This window comes from Lepisma saccharinum, chromosome 1 (assembly GCF_977018435.1).
Source record: "Lepisma saccharinum chromosome 1, izLepSacc3.1, whole genome shotgun sequence".
NCBI classification, from domain to species: Eukaryota; Metazoa; Arthropoda; class Insecta; order Zygentoma; family Lepismatidae; genus Lepisma; species Lepisma saccharinum.
Window position 1 is genome coordinate 112,410,184 of NC_139229.1, and position 26,695 is coordinate 112,436,878.

Consider the following 26,695-nt stretch of genomic DNA (forward strand, 5'->3'; position numbering starts at 1 on the left):
ATAATTTTTGTCGCTTTTTTCCACACGGAATATATCGTGTCCTGCAGACACAAGTTGTCCTCAGGGGAAGAAATATATATTTATGTTCTTCGGGTCCCGAAAGGAAGTTTATACCCAGGGGTCACGTTTGCGTGCGTCTGTGACTTTCTCAGCGACGACACGACAAGAGCAAAAAATCCATCTTTGGTCTCTGTGCTCAGCTTGGAATTATCTTCAAGATGGTTCATGTTAGAAGATCAATAAACACGATGCCATAGATGAATTGCGCTAAAAGTTACAAGGTACCGGAAACCGGTTGATGCTTTCTGCATCCGACAAATTCTCCCCTCTGCGTGTTGATACGTTTTATGGAAGAGGGTGTGGTCCCTTGGGAAAGTCAGGATGTCTAAAGATCTACTGGGATTTTTGTCCTGTTACCTCAAGGGCGACAAGATTCCTTTTGTACAATTCCCCTTTTTTTCTTCTTCGAGAATATCGAGCAGTCGAACGGGTAGAAACCGCTCGACTTTTACTGAGCATGCTATAACTTGGACCGTTGGTTGCCTCGGGTAAGTCTGTCGTGTCAAAGACACCGGGAGGTAACACAGGGGATGCTGGATGAAGAAGTTAGAGATTCGCATGATCTGAGTATAAATGCCTTTGGAGTATATCAACATGCATTGAGAAACCAATTCAGACATTAGATTTACTTCTATTGCGAAAATTTGTATCTTGGCGTTTAAAAAGCGGGTTGCAGGTGGGTGTAAAATTAAAATAATATGTCTTCAAATGGTTGAATTGACACTTGCTTAATTTTAATAACAATTTCTTAACATCAATAAAACTCATATTCTCACATTTCATATCAATAACCAAGTCACAGAATACAAACCTATTGTTCAATTCTGGCCTCGCTTCTTAAAACATTTAGCCAATTTTAATCCTGAGATAAATTTTGCATTTTAACAATTACCCGTAGAAGTTAAGCAATCAAACTGAAGTGTGTAAATATGTTTGGGTAGTTACGAGGCATTTTCGGTATTTGGAAACCGAGAAATAATGCGAATTCGGCCGCTGTCTTTAGGATAACGCAGAACATTACAACATAAACTGGAGAGTCAATTGTTCTACAGGTAGAGTGGTATTAAGAGAGGCGTCCCTTCATAAGTTCGTGCATCCACTCCCCCTCTGCTTGGCACTTTTTGGCTCTCGAGAAAAAATATAATTTATGCAGTACTATCAGGGTGCTTCAAGGGTAGGTACTAGAATCCCCCACCCCCGCCCACTGGAAAATTTTCATACCAAATTGCTTACAGGAAATAGTAAAAACTAGTAATTCACTATTTATAACTAGTTTTAACTTTTAGTTTTACTTTTGAATTAACGTTCTAAGGTTAATACACACACTCGCGTTGTTGACAATATTAACTTTGTCAAAACCCCTCGTGATTTCTATTCTCGGTACACCCTTGCCATCAAGCTTCTTGTTTCGAAACTGAAAAGTGAATTACAAACAAGTTAGATGGGATTCGATGCGCTGACCACACGTCACCCAGTGAAAAGCTACTTGGCAGAACTTAGTCCTCAGAGGTCTGTTACGTAATGTAGTTCAGTAGTAGCAAATTCAGCTCACAATGCGTTTTTCTACTTGAATATACAGCGTGTCCACAAAAACATTTCGTGATTATAAACGACCACGAATTGTAATTATGCATATTACGAAATTTATACCGATACCTTTCGAAAGAACAGCTCAAAGAATTTTAGCGGATGTGTAATTGTTGGCGTTAACTACAACAATAGATGGCATAACAATAAAAGAATGAAAAGAAGGGAAAAAATGCATTTTATGGCAAATGTTTAGCCTATTATTGCATAAAAAATCTAATGTGTTATTGTAAATGGCATTGTTGTTAGAAGTGTTAACAAATGTTCACATAAAGCAAGTCGTTTTTCACTGTCATCAGGTTTCAACTTTTTGCAGTAACTGCAGTTTGTAGGGATGAAACTTCAAACGAGTGCGTAGGATTTTGGACACGGAGGATTTAGGGAAGTTTAACTGCAGGCTAGCTCTACGCACAGACTTCATAGGACTACGTACAAATGTCTCCTGCACCTGTTCCACAATTTCCACATTGGCAGATGGTCTCCCTGAATGGCGTTTCCTATGATCACATATGCATCCTCGCTCTACAAAATCTCTGTACCATCTCAGAAACTTCTTGTCAGTAGGTGCCTTATGTCTGAAGGCCCGTCGAAAGACACGCTGAACGAAATATTTTTTCCCCCTTTTTTCCATTCTTTTATTGTTATGCCATCTATTGTTGTAGTCAAGGTCAACAATTACACATCCGCTAAAATTCTTTAAGGTGTTCTTTCGAATGGTATCGGTATAGATTTCGTAATACACATAATTAAAATGTTGTATTCGTTTATAATCACGGAATGTTTTTGTGGACACGCTGTGTATTATAATCGAAATGTTTGAAAATTAAATTTATTTCGAACTGCAATTTTGTGTAATAGAATTTAGAAAAGTCATATCGCATAGGATTCACGCTCAGTGAAGGGATGCTAAGTAGCCTTTGTGCAGTGGCGTACGCAAAGTTTTTTTCGTAGGGGGCTGGAATTGTAAATTACATAGCTGCTTTCTAGAGGGGATGGGATGCACAATAGGGACATTTCACGAAAAGTGTTCCTACTCCACGTAAATCACAAAATGAATTAATATGGAAATTATTATTGTTTTTAATTACATTAAGGCTTAGATGTTAGTGAATGCATATAATTTGCACATTTCTCCAATAAAGATTACTAGCATCTGCAAGCTATATGCTTCATAGACAAATGAAGTCAAAATTTGCTACATTTTTAAAGCGGCACACATGTAACGCACTTCGTTAATGAAATTTCGTGCAAGTCATCATATTCAAGTTTTTCTCATTTGCTAGCATACACTAAAGCAGTCCATAATTCTATGGAATCAGTTCATTATGAATATATTAATCCAATCTCGTGGCTACAACCTTAAATTTTGTGTGTAAAATCTCACACCCGTAACGCTGGAATGCCCCAATAAAATATTTCGAGATTACCATTCTTCACATGAGTTTTGAAACCTATTAAAAGACAAAATCGTAGGTCATTATAACATAGTTTGCATTTATCACTTCGGTTCCTAACTGCCTTCATTTGAAAATTTTTATTTTCAAAATTTCGGACGGGGCTGCGGCCCCATCAGCTCCCCTCTGCATACGCCATTGCTTTTTTGTGACACCAGGCCCGCTGAAAGTGGAAACATCACCTGGTGACCAGTAAACGATATCCATTGGAAACCGATTGGCATCACTTTCAATTGAAACCAGTTTCGTCCTGTGCAATCACCTGTTTGTCATTCAGCGCGTTAATTAACATCTAATTACAATGATTAGAGTTAAGCAGAGACCACAAGGGACAGCTGCTTTTCCAAGTGTCACTCCTAATTGCGCTCTCACTTTTACACCGATAAACGCAGGCAGCTAAGTGGATGCAATCATCATCCTCCCCCCCCTCTTCCCTCGTGTCATTTGGAGTCCGTTTCCTGTGTTTTTATTTCGCTAAATGTGATTACCTAATTTGAGCGCGCGCGTGGGTTCATGAGCTGTTACGCTTAAAGCATGCGTTTAATTAATATTTACACTTCGTTAATGTAAACTTTGCGCACGCAGCTTAAAGCAATTTTTAACCAACAAATCTATTTAATTTCGAAAGAAACTCTTAGGGGAAAAAATAGTAACTGATATTCTGTAATACATACGGTGAAGAAAGATGATGTAAAACGAGTTCGAAGCTGATGTAACTTATCCTGAAGTTAAATTGTCGGGGTGACAGGCTTATTATTGACTACAGAATTAGCAACAGAATGGATTTTATCTTGTAGTTTTGTATATGCGTTTTTCTCATTTAGCGTTTCTTGCCACGTTTAGCTAGTCGCGACGATAAGGATGGATAAATTAAATTGACGACGCGTCTGGTATCAATGCACTCTGCCACCGAGGCCGTTAGATCGATTTTTATTTTCTTAATTTTTATTATTTAGCGTCGCTTTTCTTCCACTTTTGTCTAACAGGGGCGATGAGGATGATATGGTGAAATTGATGAGTGGACACTCACAAATAACATTTATACCAATGCTAGAATTCGAACCCGGGAACCCTGGTTTCGTTGTGCGCTGTGGTAACCACTCTATTTTTCATTCATTGTTGAACAGATATAACCAGATATGTAGGTCACTTGAAAAGTTTTGAGATGTATCAATCACTAAATTTTTGTGTAGAAAAGAAGTGTTGCACCCCTTCGTGTAATCCTGGATTGTTTGGTCGTTTCCACCCACTCGTGTAGTGTCTGCAGCAGTGTTGCTAAATTGCTAAGTGAGGCTTCAGTTGGACTTTAGCCACTAAGGTGGACAGAAGGAAGTTCCGGGCGATGTTGCTTTATCATTACAAAGGTGGTTTAAGTGAGTGGCAGTCGCTGGAGCGGTTGTCACGAGCTTTTGGGGATATTGTACCATCGCATGCGACAGTATTTCATTGCATTGACATCTGACAGATGTAAAATGCAGCGGGAGATCATTGACGTGAGGGAAATAGGTATGGAGCAGGAGAGAGATCCTGGATTCACTTACAGTGATATTTAAGGGGGCGTGATTCTTCGAGATTCTTCGCAATCACCTTCGTCTGAGGATAGTTGGATAGAGAATTCTGTTTTCACCATGACAACACATCAACTCATTCTACCAACATGAAAATCAATTTCCTGTAAGTTCCTGTAGTTAAATTGGTTACACATCCACCTTACAGTCCAGATCTGATATAGTGTGAATTTTGCTGTTTTCAGTGATGAAGGAAAGACTTCATCGATATTCTACCCCTGAATAAGCTGTTATAACCTACTAAGAGCAAATATGCACAGTGGATGGAATGCACTGACGCCGATGCTTCTTGGAATGGTTTTGGAGAATGTGGCGATGTGTGGAATGTTGGAGAGATTTTTTTTTTAAATGTAATGGTAGGAATATAGATACCTCTAATAAGTGATGAGTGTCCCAAATCTTTTCTAGAGATATGTGTATATATATTGTGAAAAGATTAATATCATTTCTGTATTTCCAAGACAGCTATGGTCAGAGGAGTTACAACCATTGACGGCTAATATCGACAAACCACTGCCCCAAAGCAGAAACTGTTAATCCGCCTCTTAATACATGTATAGTGCTTCTCTATGACCAAAACCATTTGTATTTTGAACTTGAAAGTAAAGCCGTTCATCGTTGTTTATTAGCTAACGGGTTCCAAAAGGTTCTTAATGTTTTACTGCGTTGTATTCAATAATTTATTAAACGATATCTGAAATCTTAATTTAACCATAGAGTTTACAAGTATATAATTTTAAATGACGTCATGGCTACATGGACTACCTTGTATTTTGAAACTTCCTGTTCGTTATCTAGTAATTTATCATTCACTAGCGACTGCAAAGAAAGTGGTAAATGTTTGAAAATTGCTGTTATCCACAATATAAAGCATTCGTGGCTGCAAATTTGGACTACTCGATCGCATGACTGAAGTTGAGTTTGTGTTAATTTGACTAATCAAGCAGGCAACTGCGAGATATGAATACGTGTGCAGTGGTGGAGTTGTCCTACTTTAAAAGTGGAATTCAGAAAGTACCTATCCCAAAACACTTAATTTACAAATAACACAATCTGCATAATATTGAGACACCTTACCCCGCCTTCAATATTCGACATAGAAGATTTGTATATTACATTAAACATTCAATGTATGTATCTACAAATATAATTGTAGATTTGACTGATTTCTTATGTAGTGGTCTGCTCATCTCGGTATGTTCTAAATTGATTTTAGAAGTTTTACAGCGATTTGTAGAGCTTCTGCTTTTGCTAGTTTCGTGCTGTAACTTTCATTCTTCCTTTCTATTTCTCTATTTCAGTTCTTTTAGTCGCTTTCCTACCTGCTTGAGTTAATCGCAACTGAATGACTGTTGGCATGAAAAATGGAACAAACACAATTATAAATGTCAAAATTACACCTTACAGGGGATTCGAACGTGGAACCTATGGCTTCGTATCCGGTTACCCGAACCATTCAGCCTATAAAGAGTAGTGGCTGTTCTGCTGACTGTTATATATGTACAAAAACTTTTGTAAGCTCCGCTGTTTTAGCCGGCCTCCGTAGCGGAGTGGTTAGCACAGCGCGCTACAATGCCAGGGGCCCCGGGTTCCGGGTTCGAATCCCAGCCTGGACATTTGTGCTCCCTGTTAGTATAATTTCATCAGTTTCATTATATTACCCATCCTCAACTTTGCGATTAGTCAAAAGTGACAGAAAAGTGAAGTAAAATCAATCAAAGCTCCGCTGTTAGTTGATAAAGTTGTTTGCACAATATCCCCAAATTCTAATGATTGGTGATGTAGTGGTGCACAAGGACATTTGTAAGTTTTTTTTTAAATTAAGTTGAGTTTAAATTCTCTTGTTAAGTTATTCAGTTTGTTGATAAAATTATGTTAAAAGACTTGACTTCTGCAGTTTTTTTATAAAATTGCGTTCAAAGACTGTAAGTTGTGCTGTTTGTTAAACTAGTGATCTCCAAAGGTCTCAGTAAATTCTAATGAACATTTGTTTAAATCTCTTCCAAACATATTTAGTGAAAAATAGGCTACTTAATGATGCGGATAATGTGCATTTCTGAATAGAAAGAATTTGAAATTCGCTTATTTATATACTCTTTGTTACAGTACGAAGCGACCGGTCTCTGTGCTGTAGTGGTCTGTTGAAAGACTTTATTCTGTTATCTCTTTCACCACCTCATTATACATCATCATTATTGTAATTAATCTATGGTAGAAGAGGGATGTGCAAACATGAAATTGTACATTTTCAGTTCTCACTTTGCCCTCCGAAGCGCCATTGATAGAGTAAGCTGTAATTACAAATTGTTAATTACTCAATAATATCGCGCGTAACCGAATGATTAACGATCTCGCCTTTGGAGCTATCAGTCTCGGGTTCGATCCCTGGTGGGAGTTAAAAAAAATTCGGTGTTGGCCCAACATCGTGAGGACAATTGTGAAACTACAGTAGCGGACTGAGGTATCGAAAGGCAGAAAACAGCGGCAATGGGACCATTTCTTGTCTTTCGAAGTTCTTTTAAATTTCGTAGTATTTCAAGTTTGCCTTTTCGTATATGAAGATACGGTGTTAAATCAAGGGCAACATCGATGTTTTCGGTAGTCATACTTAAATGCTCCTGTTGAAAGTTCTCCTGATAATTTACGAATTTTTGCACACGTACGTATCGTGATTCCCACGAAAGAGAAACTTGTAATTATGATCATGCGCGAAAATACCATCCTTTGTCGAAGCCTCAAGTGAAATGATATTTCAATTACTTTGGTTTTCCCACGACAGAGCTCAAAACCAAAGCAACGACACTAACACCTAGCCTATGTCCCATGTGTTACACACGTGCATGACTTGAATTCTTTTGTTTCAAATGCAAGATATTTTTGGTCCTTGGGCGCAAAGAATTTTTCATGTATGGAAAGGGATCCAACAAAAATGGACACACACTTTAATAGATGTTAACTATGGGCCATTTTTCGAAGTTGATTCGAATTACCGTAGCAGTGTGTAGTATCACGTTCTCTTGAAAAGATATCGTTAGTCACACGAGTACTACAGTCCCGCCGCCCTTACAGCCGTCGCGGAGACCGCCTTTATAGCAGTGACCCTCTCTTGCTGCATTTACCTACAGAGGAACTTGCGGTCAAACAACCAATTAAACTTACCGCTGCCCCCTCTTTGGGCAGCAAGCGGCAACCTTTCAAACACTCCTCGACGATGCAGCCAGCAGGGAAACAGGATTTTGTCAAAATAGCCGTTCTGGGCTGTGATTGGGGACCGATACGTACGGTGGCACTACTGTAGTCATCGCGCGACCAAGGTAAACAAAAAAGGCAGAAGCATTGGTTGCCGTTCAAGTAGCGCAAGACCATTTAGAAGTATTAGTTTTAATTTTAGAATATGTTCGAAGTACAAGGACAATGGGGATCATAAACGATGTGATATATCGTTGAAAAATAGCTACAATGATGGCTCTTCGGGAAGAAATTGAAATGCCATGCTCATTGATCCCATTTGACCCTTAAACTTCAACCAACGATCCTGGAGAAAATTGAAAGTATCTGAACGCTCCACTTTGGGATATACTATTGTAATTTTAGAAGTCAAACAAGAATCATAGTCTCGCCCTCATGTCTATGTAATTTTGGTATTAAAGCTTTTATGTATGCATATTTCAGGATTTTTTGTCAGGGGGGGGGGGTAGGAGAGTAAGATGTCATACTTGCCCCTCAGCCATAGAACTTGTATTTCACATTTTACTATTATTATTATTATTATTATTATTATTATTATTACACAAATTGTAATATTGAAATTGAGTGAAAATATCCTAGGGCTGTTGACAAATTCCGACTTGAGTCCACTTTAAATAGAAACTGAATTCGCCTTGTTTTTTTTTCCATAAACATCTATCACTTTGGTGATGAACAATTCTTTGTATTTTTGTATTTTTTCACGATGCAGATATAAAACAGAGTCCACTTAATCTGCTCTCCTTCATGGCACCTATATGATCCCATGTTTTTACGCGTCAAAGGGTACTACATAAAAAAGTAATTCAAAATGACGGCTCGTGAATTATAAAGATTAGATGCCGACTGAGGGAGTGATTTCTTACTTTTCAAGGTCCCAAACAGTCGAGAAATTCCAAAGGATCGCTTCCGGTTCCATCGCTTCTCGAAAAGTGGGTGTGGTTTGTGTAGATACATCGCCCCAGAAGCGAAAATTTTAGTATGGCTGTGTGGTGTCGTGTGTTGCAAGATTCTGTTCTCGTTGAAAGCAATTAAGTAAACTAACTAACTAACTAACTCTCTAGCCTTCTTAAACCCGAAGGTTCATGGCTGCAGCAACACAGGCCTTCCATCTGTCTCTATCTTGAGCAAGATCTATATACTCTTTTCCATCCCTACCGATTTCCTTTAGGTCCATCTCAACGTTGTCCCTCCATCTTCGTCTTGGCCTTCCTACAGGTCTCTTACCATCTGGTTTCCCAACAAGAATCCTGTAAACTCCTCTTTCCTCTCCCATTCGTGCCACATGGCCTGCCCACCTAAGTCTTCTTGATTTAATTATTCTAATAATATCTAGACATGAATACAAATTATGTAGTTCTAAATTATGTAACCTTCTCCACTCACCTGTCTCCTCATCCCTTTTAGGTCCAAAGATTTTCCTAAGGATCTTATTTTCAAATACTCTCAATTTATGTTCCTCTTTTAATGTAAGGGACCAAGTTTCACACCCATATAATACTACAGGCAAAATTACTGTTTTGTATATTTTAACTTTTAGTTTCTTAGATATTAAACGAGAAGACAAAAGTTTATGAAGAGAGAAGTAACATGCATTTCCTGAATTAAGCCTACTTTTTATTTCCTCTTTAATATAATTTTCATTTGTTAATATTACTCCTAAGTATTTGAATTTGGAAACTGGTTCAAACGAGTTGTTATCAATAATTAGATTTTGATTATTACCTAACACTTGGTTTCGGCCTGTAAGCATATATTTAGTTTTCTCTTTGTTAACTTCCAAACCTATCTCTTTAGCAGTTTTGAAAAATATTTTAGCATTATTCTTAATCGTATTTATATCATCCCCCAGTAAGTCTACATCATCTGCATATGCTAACAACTGAGTCACACCATTTAATTTTAGTCCTTCTTTAGTTTCTTTTACCTTCCTTACAGCATATTCTAAGGCAAAATTAAAGAGCAATGGAGATAATGCATCTCCTTGTTTTAACCCATCATGAATTATAAATTTGTCAGACATATTATTACCCACACTTGTTTTGTAATGTTCCTCTTTTATTATTGGAATTCGTGGTACGTCTTCCATTCCTTCGGAACCTCGTAAGCAATTAAGTAAGTAATCTTAATAGGTTAGGTTAGGACTTAAGTCGAGTCCTTCCATACCTTTGATATATGGTTAAGCTGGAGTGAAATGTCATTAATCCCTGTTGCACCTTTGTTTTCTACTCTCTAGGTGTCTTCCCGTTCCCGTTGACGATTTGCTACTTGCGAAGGAAATACGTGACAAGGTTCCTTACGGAGCCACCTAGGGGTTTGTCTTGAATGGGATGCACAACTATAACAATCTCGTCCATTGCAAACTTCTAGGCGTATTCCACGTCATCGTACAGTAGGGTCGAGATTACTTCCCTGATAGCAAAAACATTTTTTTACATTTATTGTGTACCTACTGTTCATTTATTTATTTATGCGAAATGCTCAGTTGTTTATTTACTTCTTTTTACATATTTATGTGTGCAACAACGTTTGTTACCTAGTTTTATTTGTGCGTGTGGCACAGATTTTTATATACTTTCTGTGAGTTATTTTCGGAAGCGATGGATCGGGAGCACCTGACCCGGAAAACCCACTTTCGTTATTAGGAGCGATAGATCGGGACAAACCATGCCCACTTTTCGAGAAGCGATGGATCGAGACGAGACAGCATTTCCACGAGACTTCCACGAGACGAGACAGGCCAAAGTCTCGTCTCGTGAGCAACACTAATAGGAACAGTGTCAGCCAGTATGCCATTCCTAATGTAATGATTTATATGTTGAAGGAATTTTGCTTGTCATGGATCTAATGCCCATTACGGAACCAGGCCATTCTCAGTACCAATTCACGATTCTAGGCATTTCACTCCCTCCCTACTCCATCAAAATTTCACGTTGAGTATGATGCGGGTTTCACGGTCAGTGGAGATTTTTCAGTGTTCATTTAAATTTCTATCCTCGATGCATCAATCTGCCAAGTGATGCATGTCACCGATTAGTACGCATGCAACTGACATGTTCCGCATGGTAAATACACTTGTAACTTGTTTTGTAATGTTCCTCTTTTATTATTGGAATTCGTGGTACGTCTTCCATTCCTTCGGAACCTCGTACTCAGATTTTTTAGAATAATTCATCCATTCATTTTATACATTTTCGTCCGAAAAAAATTCCGTTACTTTTCATAGGCCTGTTTGCTGTTGTGACATACGAGAAGCAACAAAGGCAGAGAAAGTGCACTTCTTGTATAAAAATCATTAAAAATTGATAATAAGAATTGCAAAAAATAGTGCTTATTATATTCCACTATCTACGTTTGTGTGTGTTGGGTAGTATCTATACACGTGTATATAGCAAAACAGATCATTAACGTCAAATCCATTTCACAAATTAACAATCTGGAGTATGTTGAAATACGATAGGCCATTCATAGGGAGAAGTAAACCTCCAAATATTTGAAATTTCGGAAATTTAATTACAATACATTCTCTTTTGAAGTTGTATGTAATGTAATATCGAATTGATATATCTGCATTCATAAAGTCTTAAAAGAATTCATGAAAACGAGGACGTGCATTTATGCATGTATGTTTCTGCCCGTCAGCTGCTGAAGCTACACATTCAGCAGTTAATATAGATGCATGAAAACAGAAATTGTGTTCTTTAAAATTATTTTTTTCAGCAGAAATTTCTCATGTGTTCCTACTTTTATAACAATCTATATTACTGAACGCAAATTCAACAATATCTCTAAAAGAAAAAGCAATTTTCTATGCCATTCTGGGCATTTTCCATTTAATTTAAAACGAAAGAAACGGCAGGGAATCGTTACCAGTATTTGGCCAATTTGTATTCTCTCTCTCCAATGCTTTTGAACAAATAAAACAAGAAAGCAGAAAATTATACCAGTAAAAAATCAAATGAAAGACTAGTTTCGTTTTTGTAGGATTATATTGCCAACCTCTGCGAGAAGATTCCTACGCTTGAATTCTGCTACGAAATGCGTAACGAAGGGTGTGCTGATTGGTCTGCTGTCCCTGCTCAAAATGCACAAGCTTAAAAAAAGAGAAAAAATTGCGGGGAAATTGTGCGAATAGTCATAGAAAAAACTTATTTTTTTTAAATAAACAAAACACATTTGGTTAAGCTTTGTGGAAACCACATACAAAAAATTTGAACGATTACTAAAATATAGTGTTTCTGGTTAACAGTAATTTTGTCCCCCTTTTTGAAACAAATCTTTGGTTAGCAGTACTATATTTTTTGGTTATTACCAACAAACTTTTCTCTCTGCGTAGTTGGAAATTGTTCAAAACTAACAACTGAATTGACATTTTAAAATGTTTTTCAAATCAGCATATTCATTCTTACCTGACTTTCAGGAGCATGATTTCATCATTCATCGGTTACTGGTCGAAACGATTAATCTGGAGAAGCAGAAAATAGCCAACATGGAAAAATAATATAATTTATTTTATTATAAACACAGTTTTAAGCGATAGTTGTTAACAATTTGCCGACAGTGATTTCAGAAATGTAATTTATCTGTTTTAAAGCGTAGACGTGGTTCTATTATGGTTCTTTCATGTAATGAAAGTGGTACAACCGATATTTCTTGGTTTACAGCAGTGCCACGAGAAAAGGAAGGGTTGTTTTCTGATTGATGCACAATTATCGCTTTGCATTGCATATAGATCGTGCCTCAAAAGTCACCAATTTCTTCGATAGAACAAAACGTAGAAATAACGGATAAAGGTTTTATACTTGTGTATGCTCCGTTTGTGTATCGTATTTACATATGGTTGGATTGAAATTTCTTAGCTGTATTCTACTGTATTGTAATATTCGTAATTTTACTTTTTGGGTAACGATAAACTGTTACTATTGAAACAAACCTATTCTCTGTACGTAACAGAAACAGGTAGATGTGTGAGATATCCCATAGTTATTCGAATGGCAGCTGTGTAGAAATCTTGCCCATAGAAATATAGTGCACGTAAAAAAGCCAAATCACTCAGTGTAGTTTCTATATTGAAATTGTGGAATATAACATTATGAGCTGCACAGCTACGACAAATATATTCTTGGGCAAAAATAGTGCCATAATTATAACATAGGAAGTAATATTTTTCACGAGTCACGTGATGCAGTTTACATTAACTTTGTTCCTTCAGTGGATGGAGAATAGAGTTAATTTGTAACGTATATTAGTGTAATTTATCACATACCAAACCTTGAAATGCAAGCAGAGGATTATTCTATTATTCTATTATATGATATTCTAACCTGTGGAACATTTGGTTTAGTATCATAACCAAAATAAAACTTTATACAGAAGTGCAAAGAAGAAATAACTGTGTAGTAACGATATTAACATCAATTCTAAGTCTTCCTCTGTGGTGATGTAGTTAGATTCAAATCCTGAGTAATTCTTGCATTGTGTTTCTCATCTACGTCAAGTCACCATTTGCTACGATTGACCAAGATAGATAAAAAAGCTATGTGAATTGACGATTGATTGATTTGCTTTATTTTACTTCGCTTTTTTGTGCCACTTTGACTAATTTGCAAAGATGGGGAATAGTGATGACATGATGAAATTGATGAATGGACACTCACAAACATCCATGCCCAGGTCGGGATTCGAACCCGGGACCCCTGGCCTCGTAGCGCAATGTGCTAACCACTCCGCCACAGGGGCCGGCGAATTGACGAAATATACCAGTAAGTCCGTAAATAGTTGTGACTCTTCATGAACAGGAAACATAAAGGCCAATGTAATTTTCTTTATTTGGTGCACTCCCAAAGCAACAATAAGTTACATCGACGAGGAAAATACAAATATTACATTACGAAATGGGCACATTCGTTTGTTCGGAAAATAAGTCTTAACGATGAACAGATAATCACAAAAATTGGTAGCCATTCGAAACACGTGCTCGATGCTCAACTACAAGATTGGCGTGTGGAAAAAAATATGACACAAGGATCCATCCTCTTACGTAAAGTTTCCCCTGGTATTGCCATGCGTGGCAACGTTCACAAAGTCATCCTTGGATCCACCACTTTGTCACGTCGTTTCGCGGACTGGCTAAACGAACGCACGCGATTGGTTGATGCTGTTTGAGTCATGCACGCATATTGTATTGATTGCGGTAATCACGGATGCTACGTTGCCGCTCAAATCCCGCCTAGTCATGGCCGCGCGCAGATAATAAATGTTGTAAAAAAAACAACCTAAGGTTTTATGAGCAGGAAAAAAAAAACAAAAGAAACTCGAACATCGCGGATCATTAGAATGTTCGGGAAAAGGAACAAATGGAATTAATGGTGAAAAAAGCGAAAGGTATTGTTGGTATTCGACCCACGTACGAAACGGACATAAAGAAATGGCACCGGCTTGTCGCCACGCCCCCACACGGAGGAACGGAAAAGTTCAGAATTCAGCAACAAAACCTGTCGTTTTGCTTAGCATCTTTTCCCTCCCACGGCGGGGCAACACGCGCGCCATCTCTCAGTTGGATTTTTATGCTCCTCGAGTTTTCATCTTCGCAATCACGTGATGCACTAGGATATGCCAGAAGGTGGTGTTATTTGCACGATGGAGGGGTACGAAATGAAGAAATTGCGTGTTTAAAAGAAGATGACTCGTGAGTTGACGTACAAGAATATCTGTTCCTGTTAGTGTTAGAATTGCAGTCCCGCCTGCAGAAGTCCGTGTTAAAATAAAATATGGAAATTCGAAATAAATATATATCCCTACAGAATGGTGCAAATGTTACTTTTTATTTATGTATCACAGAAGTTCATTAGCTATAAATGAAAATTCATTTAGGTTTATTCTGGTACAAATAATAATCTTGACAATAATACATACATACACACACATCCATATAAAATTTGTTGTCACACACACACACATGTGTGTGTGTGTGTGTGTGTGTGTGTGTGTGTGTGTGTGTGTGTGTGTGTGTGTGTGTATTCTCAAAAGTACATCAAGCAGAATTATCGTACGGATTATATTAGCTTATAATCACCGTTGTCTGCCAATCGGGAAAGGTTCTGGGTTGCCATAATTGTGCTTCATGTTGCAAATACGTATACAATGCATACATATATTGATTGATCGCATTTCCACTGAGAAATTCTAATTAGATGTTATGTTAGAGAATTCAGAATAACATTGCGTTTATTTGAAAATTTAGGCAGCTTGGAAAAAACATCATTGAGACAACATGAAGGTGCACTAGAATCTCGTCCTTAACAGTCATACGGGATGTGAAATTCTATGTAGGTCTATGAGCATGTTTGAGTATCATTGGGATTCTTAGAATTGCAACTTTTATTTCTTTGTAGGTCGTATCGAGCTCTTGGGTATGGCAGGTGACATTAGCTGAAGATCGAGAGTTCAAATCGCAGGTAAGACAATTTAAAATCTTTCATTCTTTATAATATTACCATCTAGATTACTCCTAGTTTGTTTTAATACATAAATACCACAGGTATCTATTGCTAGATTGAAACAGGTATGTTGCACATTTCAAATAACTGAAGCTTTTATGAAAATCATAGAACACTAGAATGAATCTTAAAAGAATGGTACGCTCTCCACCATATTATGAGCTCACTGTCTTGTATGTTAAGGCATGTTGACAAATGTTCAAATAAAATGTTTCTGTAGTCTGCTATATACGGTATGTGACCAAGAGAGGCGCAATGTTTGTTGAATCTCATCCCACGTAATCGAAAAAGGACAAATGTTACACAATTTATAAAAGAAACAAAATCAACATGCCGTGAAATCATCTGGAAGGGAGTTCACAATATTGGCAGTTTGTGGAGGTGATGTGATCAGCACCACGCTCCGACCGTCTTTGCATGCAAGGAACGCCACCAATGAGAGTCTGGGTAAACCATAAAGCCGCCATGTAGGGACGTTGCTAGAAAAATTCGTGCCTGAAATCACGCACCCCGGGTCTCCTCCGTGGCAGTTAGTCACTCTATCCCCTAAACCACCGCGGCTCTTGCAATAAATTATTAACATTAAGTATTTTCACGCATATGTAAACTGGTGTCGTTTAGAACTTTTGTAAGTAATGAAGATGGAATAACTGCACTTATAACAACTTTGAATACAGTCATCTGATTCTGTAGACTCACGATCTGGCTACAGATGACTTCAGGTTCAGTGTGATTCTTCTTAATGTCATCTAAAAGAAATTTATACTCGTCGTCGCGATTAGCCAAAAGTGGGAGGAAAAGCGTCGTAATAAAATAAGTATGAATGTAATGCAATTCCTTTAAAACTGTGAATAATATAAAAATACACTGGACCGCAGGACATGGGTGCTTGTGGTGTCAAAATCACCCCTTCCCAACATTTGAACTTTATTTTCCTGAAGATCGTAGGGCAACATAATTAATTCGCTTCTATTTCCTGTTCATAATTGCATTCATCTTCCGGTTGATGCATTTTCGTGTGATGTAGGTTGGGAGACAGTCACGTAGTTGAACAAAATGGCTCTTCTGGGAAGCTTTTTTTTTAATTAATGCTTTTCAAGGTAAATTAATGACCAGGCCTTGGAAGATGGTTACAAACGTTTCTAATGTGATGTACAGGAAGGCCCAGTTGAAAGTCGCTTAACCCGCTGTAAATAGGGAAAATTGTTTACTTATTACTTCCCTCTTCCATGTATTCGTATCCTCTTTCCCATAGTTTGTTTTCGTTCCCTTACCTCTTCTTCCTAGATTTTCGCCGTCGTTCCTCAGTTTTAAAATATATTTCTCCTTGTCTACTTCCTTCCTTCTTGATTGCTTATTTTTTCATTTATTTCTTCCGTTCCGTCTCGTTTCTTTCTCTCTCTCCCGTTCTTTGTTCACTTTCTTTCCCCCGCTCGCTTACTTAACACTAAAATTCCTATAATTTATGTTTCTTTTCCGAAGACAAGACATGTAATGGAAAAATCATGAGGGAATACACGATGAAAGATTGTTTTTCAGGGTACACACTCCAACATGATTCATGTCGATATTCAACCGCTATTTCAGAATTATACCGTATTTACTCGCATATAATCCGCCATCGAATATAAGGCGCACTCCAATTTTCAATACCTTTATGGTCAACAAAATGCACGTCTCAAAAAGCTCAATTTTATGGAACAACGGATTTATGTTAAGATTTATTTTTGTTTGCAGAATAACACTATTTTATACAACAATGGGTTTATGATACGCATTGCACTGGAATCGCCCACTTTAATTTTGGAGATACGAAATTTGACCCCCAAAAATACTCATTAGATTCAAGTAAGTAGGTAAATATCAGAACACGGGAAATTATCATACATAAGGAAAGTTATGAAATAGAATTAGCTATCTATTTAGTTTCCTACGAAAATAAATATAAAATTAATAAATTGTTGTCAATAATAAAACTGCACCGCTTTTCATGTAACAATTGAATTCTGTAACAAAGGGTAGCTATAGATTAAAATGCCAGAGAATGAAAAGGGAACCATTTTTTTTGTAACGGTCCTTTCCAGGACAAAAGGCTGATCTTATGTATAAATATGATGTAATTTTGAAGGTGAGTCGCCTGTCTAGTTTATTTTTCTTATAATTCGTAATTTCATATCTATAGAGTAAGTATGGCGTTTCACTTTATTTCGTGTATGAAATATCTAAATCTTTAATTAAAAACCATTTTACTCCATCGTTTTCTGAACAGATAATTCAGCAAAAGTATCTTCATTAAAGTAACAGCCTGTTCTGTCAATACGACTACATGTAAATATCAAACTGGTACCGGGTTCGAATCCCGGCCTTTGCATGGGTTCTTTTGTTAGTGTTCCTTCATGAATTTCATCATATCATCACTCATCCTCATCTTCACGATTAGCCAAAAGTGATACAAAACCGAAGTAAAAACCAAAGCAATCAATGTACTTGGAAATGTGCTTCTTAAAAGTAATTGAGTTACTGATTTTGAGACGTAGTTCACATACTGTTACTTAAAGAGTAACCGCAAGTTACTCTTACAGTTACTAAAACCTAGACAGGCTATAACTCGTAGAACATGTTGCAAGCATAAACTTCCAAAGAGCTCTTCTTATTTTAGTGATGAACATATCAAATTAACTTTAATTTGTAATAAATCTTGTATGTTTAAAAATAATAATATAGAGGCAAGAACATTGTAAATAAACTGGAAAAGCATTCACTCAAAGCATTTTCAAATATATACATATACGCGTAAATTATGTCTTTATTTCTGGTTTTAGCCAACCATAATTTTGTGCATTATTTTCAAAACGTAGGCCTACATAAAAGTTGGCGCCACTGTATGAAGCAAATTCAAATTCTTTATTTCTAAAAAAGTCAAAGAAAAGCGACTGGGGTGTCAAGTTGTGAACATAAATCAGATAGGAAAATTTATGTTGCAGATATTAACAGCAAAATGCTGTTGTTTAGTATAATCCGGCTTGTGAGAGAACACCTTAGCTTTGCCGAGGCCTGACTGCCGATGAAACCCGATTCGACCAGCTTCCGACCGATAGTGGTCGAACGTGTCCCGCCAAGCGTACCCACATTCATCAACCATTGGAATAAAGATTGCAGTCCTTCACTGTCCTATTTCCTCGTCTAATCAGTTATTTCAGTCTTCTTTTACTAGCCTATAAATATGAGAGGGGGAATGTTGACATTGGAATTCTAAGACACGAACGTTTAAGTGATTTTTCGTCATGAAAACGTAAATTAAGCTAACATTTTTTTTTTGGAAAATGCTCATTGAATGCTTGAAACTTTCCAATATTTTGCTTATCTTTTCATCTAATTAGTAAGAAACTTATTGGATACAGTAAGAATTGATAAGGAGTAGTTAACTAATTAAAATATACATTGTGATTCTGAAATAAAGTAATGCTTACTTATTTATTGGGAAAATTTCAGATACAGCATAAAATGACCATTTTACTCAGAAATTGTCAACAATGAAAATAATGAAATTAAAAATAAGAAAATATGTCAAAGACGTAACTATGCGAAAGTATTTTTTCTGATGAAAGACCGAAAGGCATACTCTGGGGAAATTATATCAACGCTTCATGGGAGATCATTATTTTGGGTGGGAAGTCTGTAGAAGAGGGATCTACTTTGAATTTCCAGTCTAAGCTTTTCTGTGTAAAATAGATTTGTTCTACGTGTTGTGCGCATAGGCACTCGGAAGGGGAATTCCTGAAGTGTGTTGCAGCGGATTTTGCCATTCACAATCTTGTATAGATGTTTGAAATCATTTAGCAAACGACGCTGATATGAGTCTGTAAGTGTAGATAGAACAAGAGATGCGGTTTTGACAAATTGCGTAATGAGGGAACCCTGTAACGAACTACAGCTAGGAAAAAAGTGGAAAGCGAAATCAGTTGAAGTGGGACACGCCATGGACCAGACGGTAGAGCAGTATTCTATTGTTTGGGAAATGAATGACTTGAAGTATAAGGTGAGGGCTGAGATATCACAAATTTCAGTAACATGATAGAGTAAACCTGAGACACACCCAAATGCTCTTTTTTTGCAGTACGTGCAATATGTTCCCCAAAAATTATTTGTAAATGTACAGGAATTCTATAGCGAAAGTTCCAGGCAAATTCAATTTTGTATAACGAAAACCGTTGACAATGAACGAATATCTACCGAATATGAATATATTTTTTTTTTCAAGAATGTTCAGTTTGCGAGGATTTCGTAATGTAAAATTCTATTTGAGCCACATTGACTCACGATTTCGTCACCAAAGGTTCTAAGTTCGAATCCGATCAGGCCGGTCATTAAATTTTGTCCAACAATTTATAAGCAAAATAGAATACATTGTGACATTGAGCCCATTTACATTACGATAATTTTGTTTAAATCCTACACAGAGAGCATAACATTGTTTAGTTTCCGAACTGACAAGCACTCTACAGAGTATTGCTGGTAACTTTCTAAGAAAAACACGCGACAGGGCTTTGTGCAAGTCCTCAGTTATGCAATATTGTCTCTTGAAAAGATTTAAGTAGTATTGTCACACCTAAATATCCGAATGCATGATATTCAACTTGACGTCATCACGCAGTGCACTTCGGGAAGTAACAACATGAAGTCGGGAAAACAGATTCGCACATGTTGAGGAAAGCCAATATGAGAAGCCTTCCTACAGCGAGAAATTTGTGATATTTTGTACGTACACATTCCTCATATGATCGTGATAATCATACCATTAATCACTTCGGCAAAAATATCACTTGCACAATGCTTACCCGGAATGTTTTCAATGGATCTGATCTGTTTGCCCGATATATGGGGGCGGAGAGTGATTTCGTGCGATGAATTGTGGGGAAAGTTGTTCGCTGAAAACAGCATTGTGCACTGTTCATTGTGATTTTCACAGCTGTTGTACATTAGACACTCCCTCCCCCGCCCCCCAGGAGGGATTTTGATTTGAACTAGAACAGAGTATATCCATCCACATTTCACAACACCAGACACTGCACAAAGGAATTACATGGACTGAAATACGATTGAAAATTGGTTATACTGTAGTATTGAACTTAATATAGCTTAATATACTTTGACTCATGTTCACATTTGCATTATAACTATTCATATCATATCAGTTACATTATAATCTGAACCATCCTCAGGAAAATGAGCTCACGAGCTACTATTGTAGCCCCTACTTTTATTTTTAGGTTAACATTTGAAAGTTACAGACTTACTTTTAATCATAGAAGTTATGTTCCCGAAAATAAGTCAGTAAACTATTGGTTCTTTTAAAATGGCAGTCATTTAAGGTACAACTTATTTTTTACTTCATGATGCGCCATCTGTAGTTAGAAACTTTGACAAACTTAATACTTGTCTTCACTGGAGTACGCAGAGAGGGACTGATGGGGTTACAGCCCCATCCGAAATTTTCAGAAAAGAATATTTTTTTTTCAAATGAAGGCAGGAAAGCACTAGGGAAAAATCAAAGCGATAAATGCAACCCACCCCTTTGGAAAAAAACAACCTAGATATCTAATTTTGTCTTTTTAAATGACGGTTAAAAATTGTACTTTCGAAATATTTTATTGTGTTTCCCGCTCCTTTATGACACAGCTATGCACAATTACAATTCCAGACCCCTCCGAAAAAATCCTGCGTACGCTAGTCTTCTTCTTTAAATAAGAAAAGAAATGTTGTGCGATTATCTTCATATTAAATACACATATTGCACTGACTGACGTGACGGAGGGGTTAGCACGTCGCGCTACGACGCCAGGGGTTCCGGGTTCGAATCCCGGCCTGGGGTATTTGACGTTCGTGACTGTCCATTCATAATTTCATCCTATGATCACTCATTCCCATCTTCGCAATTAGCCAAAAGTGGCAAAAAAGGGAAGTAAAATAAATCAAATCATTCTTTAGTTAGGGATCTTTTCGTGGACGAACCGGAATGTGCGGTATATGGGTCAGAAGCTTTCCCTCCGTCATCTTGAATTGGATATTATACGTAATTATTTCACTCCATTATCCTATTCGTATTTGCATTTAATGTGTTATAAAAATTGTATGCGTTTTTGTCCTTAGATACCAATTTCAAAATTATAATTTTGCAGCACGATAGGCCTACTTAAGAACATTCTCATGTTGTACTATTAATATTTCTAATTTATTTTCAATATGTTTCTCTTTCTTTGAAGAGTTTTCACAGATAATGGTAATTCATTTTGAATGCACAGTATTTTGCGACCTACGTGCAATTCTTTGAATTATTTTAACACGGCAATAATCTTTAGTGCACACTTAACTTTCTGAAAGGCCAAGTTTACGTTTGTGGCCGAGAGACCGTTTTACTTTTTCATTTAAAAAATGTTTGTGGAAACGAAACACCCATGTAATTTTGATCAACAAACGAACATTGAAGAAATGTAAGGTCTGAACGTTTTAAAAATAAATTTATCATAGCAGCAAAAGTGTTTTTCAGAGTTTAGCATTTGCCTACCTTTGCACTGATCGCGAATATCTTCACGGAGAAATGTTTGTGCAACGATGCGAAAAGCACAAACAAAACCACTTTACATCTTAGTTATTGGCCAGCTGCCTAATGTATTCAATGCTGGGAAACGTTAATTTTATGTGATTTAGAATGAATATAACAACTGATCATACTGAAGCGAGAGAAAGTAATGTATTTCTTTTAACATATTTTGCTGTTTTATTTGACACAAATCAAAGTTTTTCATTTCAATTTCAATTGACGTTAAATCGAAGCCTTATTTAGCCCTTACAGGACCAGTGACATGTTACTTGTCGTGATTAAGTAGGTGTTTAAAAACGAAGCAAAAAATGTGCGTTTTTATTTTAAAAAAATGTTTGAACGTGCTTATAATTAAGCTATAGTCTAAAGTAAGCTATCATTCTGTTCGAAAGGAATCGGTCTTTTTTAAGAGGGATGCAAAGAAACTAATGCGTATTGAAGAAGAAACTGTAGAGTTGTTTTATATTTTAATATTTTCCCTTCTTATCCATTCCGTCTACATAATGTAAAAAGACTCGCTGAGACATGAAGTAGAACGAAGTATATGGAATAATATTTTTCAAAAAAAAATATTGCCCGCACTGGCAACATCGTCTCATATAAAATTGTCAGATGTTATATTTGCCTTCTCACGGCTTTCCGACAGATAATTCTTCTAGTCAAATCTTCAAGTTATTTATATTTTTCATTTGTAATACTCACTCAGTTAAATCTATTTAACTGTTTACAAATCTTCTGTTTCCTACGTAACCTACACACACACACGCGCGCGTATTTTATGCGTACAAACAAATGAAGGAAAAAATTAATTTTGCAATGTAAACAAGCATGAAATCAAATACATATCATTGCAAGCATGAAGTAAATGCAAATGGAAAGTGAAAAAGTGCCTCAAACACAACATTATCCTTGTACGTATCTAAGGTGATATCTGAGTTACTGGTAGGTATCGAATGGATAGATTCGTTTATTCACTAGAAGTAGGCGTCGAGTCACTGATGCTGTCGTAAATAGATTGATGTGACTTAATATTCCTTCGGGAACTCTTTCACTGTATCTGCCACTAGAGCGTGGAGCCACCTACCGATGAACTTAGAAACTCTTCATTCTCGACTGCTTCCTGTTAAAATTTAAATATTACTTTTTTTTTTAATATAACTTACCAAACTGAAAAAAATGTTGGCTTTCCATACCAGGTTACTGTGTGGAACATCACAGGTTTCTTTGTGTGTTGCTTAAAGGTGCATATGTAGCTATTCTATGTACGAGTGTGTGTGTGTGTGTGTGTGATGGTGTGTGTGTGTGTGTGTGTAGGCATAACATTGTATTTATGCAATTTCCTCTACTCATATTTCATTTCAAATTTCTATATGGTGCACATGTCGGCGTGTGTGTTTAAGATTTGTACAGTGGTTCGGATCGCACTTTAAACTGTAGGTCCAGTCCCGATTAGCAGAACAACCAACTCTAACAAATATAATCCACTACAAGGCTATATCTCTACAGGTAATATCAGATGTATCCTTCTCATCAAATAAATCTGTAGGTTCAGTTTTTCAACGTTTTATAATGCGCATTGCTTCATAAAATGCAATATTGTTCCTCGTGACTTGATACTTAATATATATTTATATATTAGATAAATTATCCTAATCAGTTCCAGCTCTCAGATTCAATCAAAATTTAAAAATTGATAGGGGCCTACATTTTGAAGGAAGTAATGCGAATTTATGACAATTACTGCTATTATCTTAAAGTCTTATTAGTTTTCCAAATTATATTTTAGACTTTGTGCTCTTTATCATGCACTTGGATAATATTTTTAACAATTTAGATTTATCTTATTGTAAATCAAACCCACAAGACGGTTAAAGTAATAAATATTTATTTAAATTCTCAATTTCATTCCTTATCTTCTTCAAAAAAATGAAACAAATATTAATGATCTTAGGTTAGAATAAAGTGTTGGTGTCTAGAGAAGGGGTATTTTGTTTGACTAACGTATTTACAACGCTGTCAACATATGTCTAATTAAATGTAATCGTGCGCAAATATTTCACACATATCTTTGAAATAAAGGCTGCTGCAAGAAAGCGCAATTCAAGCCTGACATCTTTTGGCGCCATCGGTAAGGTAATGGCCATTAAGTGTTAAAGAGGAAGAGATGTAATTTAAGAGAGGAAATGGTTATTTAATTAGCGAGATATCGTGTGAATAACTGAAACTCTGCATATTATTTTTAACATTATCTAAGTAACCCCCAACCTCACCCATTAGATATTTCTATCCATGAGCCTGTGTCCGATGTTTACAATTAAAACAACTAATATATTCTTCCATACGTGTACTATGTACGCTATAAAGTATATATTTAAGCAGCGCCATTGATTTGTACCTAAACAGTTTCGTAGGAATCGTTTTTCCCGCTTGGTTGAATAGTTATAGGCTTTTAAAACTGTGAAGTGATGCATTGCTTACATCGCACTCGGCCGCCATTACACTCGTGACTTAGAGCTCGCTTCTGATTGGTTATGCTAGGGGAAGTGCTAAGGAAAATTTAGGACCGTTCTATCTGTGCTATGACACCAAAATGCTGTAAAATCTCTTTACACAGTAGAATTCGATCGTAGAAGGGAAACACTATTAAGTCTTGCTTCCATGTTAATAAAACATTAAAATTCTGCCTTGGTCAGTATTTTAATGTTTTATTCGAAGGGAAAATGCCAAGAAAAATGCTTTAATCTAAAGCGAATCTAATATTGTATTTAAGTTCATTGCACTGTAAAAACTGAAACTTCAAACGGTGTTAACTCTCAGGTGTGTTTTTAGTGTTTTTGCACACGAAGAGCTGAAATGAATTCTACTACGCAAAACATACCACATTACAAAATAATATATATTGTCAGAACATATAGTGTATACTTGGAAGACTCGAATATCTGAAAGAAGTCCGGTAGACCTACTGACCAACTGCTTCGTGACGCACACAATGGGGACAAATCATTAAAGATCTTGACAATTGCTGCCCCAAGAGTCCTCTTTGTTGACTGCGAAGTTTACTGTGTTTCCAGGCCACTCGCCACCGGGAATAATTACAGTTAATCATACGCAATGATAAAAATTCTTCCTGAAAACGAAATTGCCGCGCAATGTTTCGATATTAACCGCCGCCATCTTTAAGTACGGTTGCTGTTGGCTTCGCGACGAGCCGCACGCACAGCGCCATCAAACAGATGCGGGGCAAAATATAAACAATCCGAGAGACATTACGTGTACTTGCATGCCATATGTTTTCACCATATAAATTTGATAATGACCCCTGCCCAGCGATTCAAGTTAAGAAAGTGTACCAAAAAAATGAGAGCAACGGAATTGCTCTCTCTTTTGTCTTTTTTTTTGTCAGAAAATTGTCCACAGATGCTTTCGATAATTGCCGTCACAGGCAGACGATGAGCAGCGTGAGCTTCGGACCTCCGTGAGGCGCCATGGCGACTGCTTCTCTTGAGAGAAAAAAGGGTTTGTGTCGCTAAGGATGGCTCCCAGGCAGCGGACTCTTGTCTCCACGGCCTCCAGCTTCCCGAAGGACCACTCGTGGAGACACATGTGAGAGTGGACACACGCGATCACGCATCGTCTCCCACGACACACACGTTATTCCTCCGGATTATGACTCAAGGTCCTCCACAGAGCATTGTGTCCGCTTCTATTTTCCCACCACAAGATGCCACCGTTGCTCTCCCACTAAAAGCAGAGCTTTTCCGTTCGTCATACCCAATATCAGCGTTAACTGATTTTATCTTTATATACAGGGTGAGCATAATGTCTGGAAAGCCCGGTCCATCAATTCCCCTGGGAAATTAGCATCATTCATTTCAAGCAATAGTGGAAAGCTTGTTTTACTGTTAGTAACAAAAAAAATCAGTTAGTTTCCGAACAGAATAACAAATTCAACATGCGTTAAACCGAATAAAAAATACAGGGACTAGGTCATGTTTTCATATTCTAGCATTTAAACCAAAGAACAAATGGTTCCACAATTTTTAAAATTCCACAATATAGAGATTTATGTGAGAGGTCAAAGAAAATGAACTTTTTGAGTAAACTTTCCTCCTAACTTTTGAAGCTTTCCCTTCAACGATATGTGTAAAAGTTAATAACAAAATATAATAACTATGGATTTACTGTATTAAATGTAAAAAAATGAAAGACAATTGTTCTGTATACTCACTCGTCTGGTGGATTGAGAAGAAAAGTTTTGCAGAAGATATAATAATATTTAAAAAAAAAATTATAAGAGTTATTACTTTTTAACAATAATTATGATCATGATAATTCTTATTGTTATTATTTTTACTATTCAAGTCTTGTCAGTGTTCTGAACCCTTACAGAAATTTCTGGCAACCCTCCATGTGAATAGGTAATTTCCTTGATGCAACATGTGCTCCACATGTCATTAGTCTCAGCACACTTCCTAAAACATTTCAACGTGTTTCCTTCAAAGTCTGAGGATCCAGAGAAACCGTTACAACCTTTCCCGGAAAAGATTCAGATCCAAGATTTTCGCGGCATACACAACAAATTTCAAAATACACCCCCCCCCCCCCCCCATCTACCAAAGTTCATAGGGTTGAGATCAGGTGAGATCCCAGGAAATACCGGAGAGAGGGTCGCCCAAATTA

The 26,695-nt window shown here is 36.9% G+C and overlaps 1 protein-coding gene across 1 annotated transcript in view; it reads left to right on the forward strand.

Moving 5' to 3' along the window:
• Positions 1 to 26,695, forward strand: part of LOC145985159 (uncharacterized) — a 225,845-nt gene that overhangs the window by 34,084 nt on the left and 165,066 nt on the right. The window contains exon 3 of the mRNA XM_083118840.1: positions 15,310 to 15,372. Within this exon, the coding sequence (XP_082974966.1) occupies positions 15,310 to 15,372 (63 nt within the window). The remainder of the gene's footprint in view (positions 1 to 15,309; positions 15,373 to 26,695) is intronic.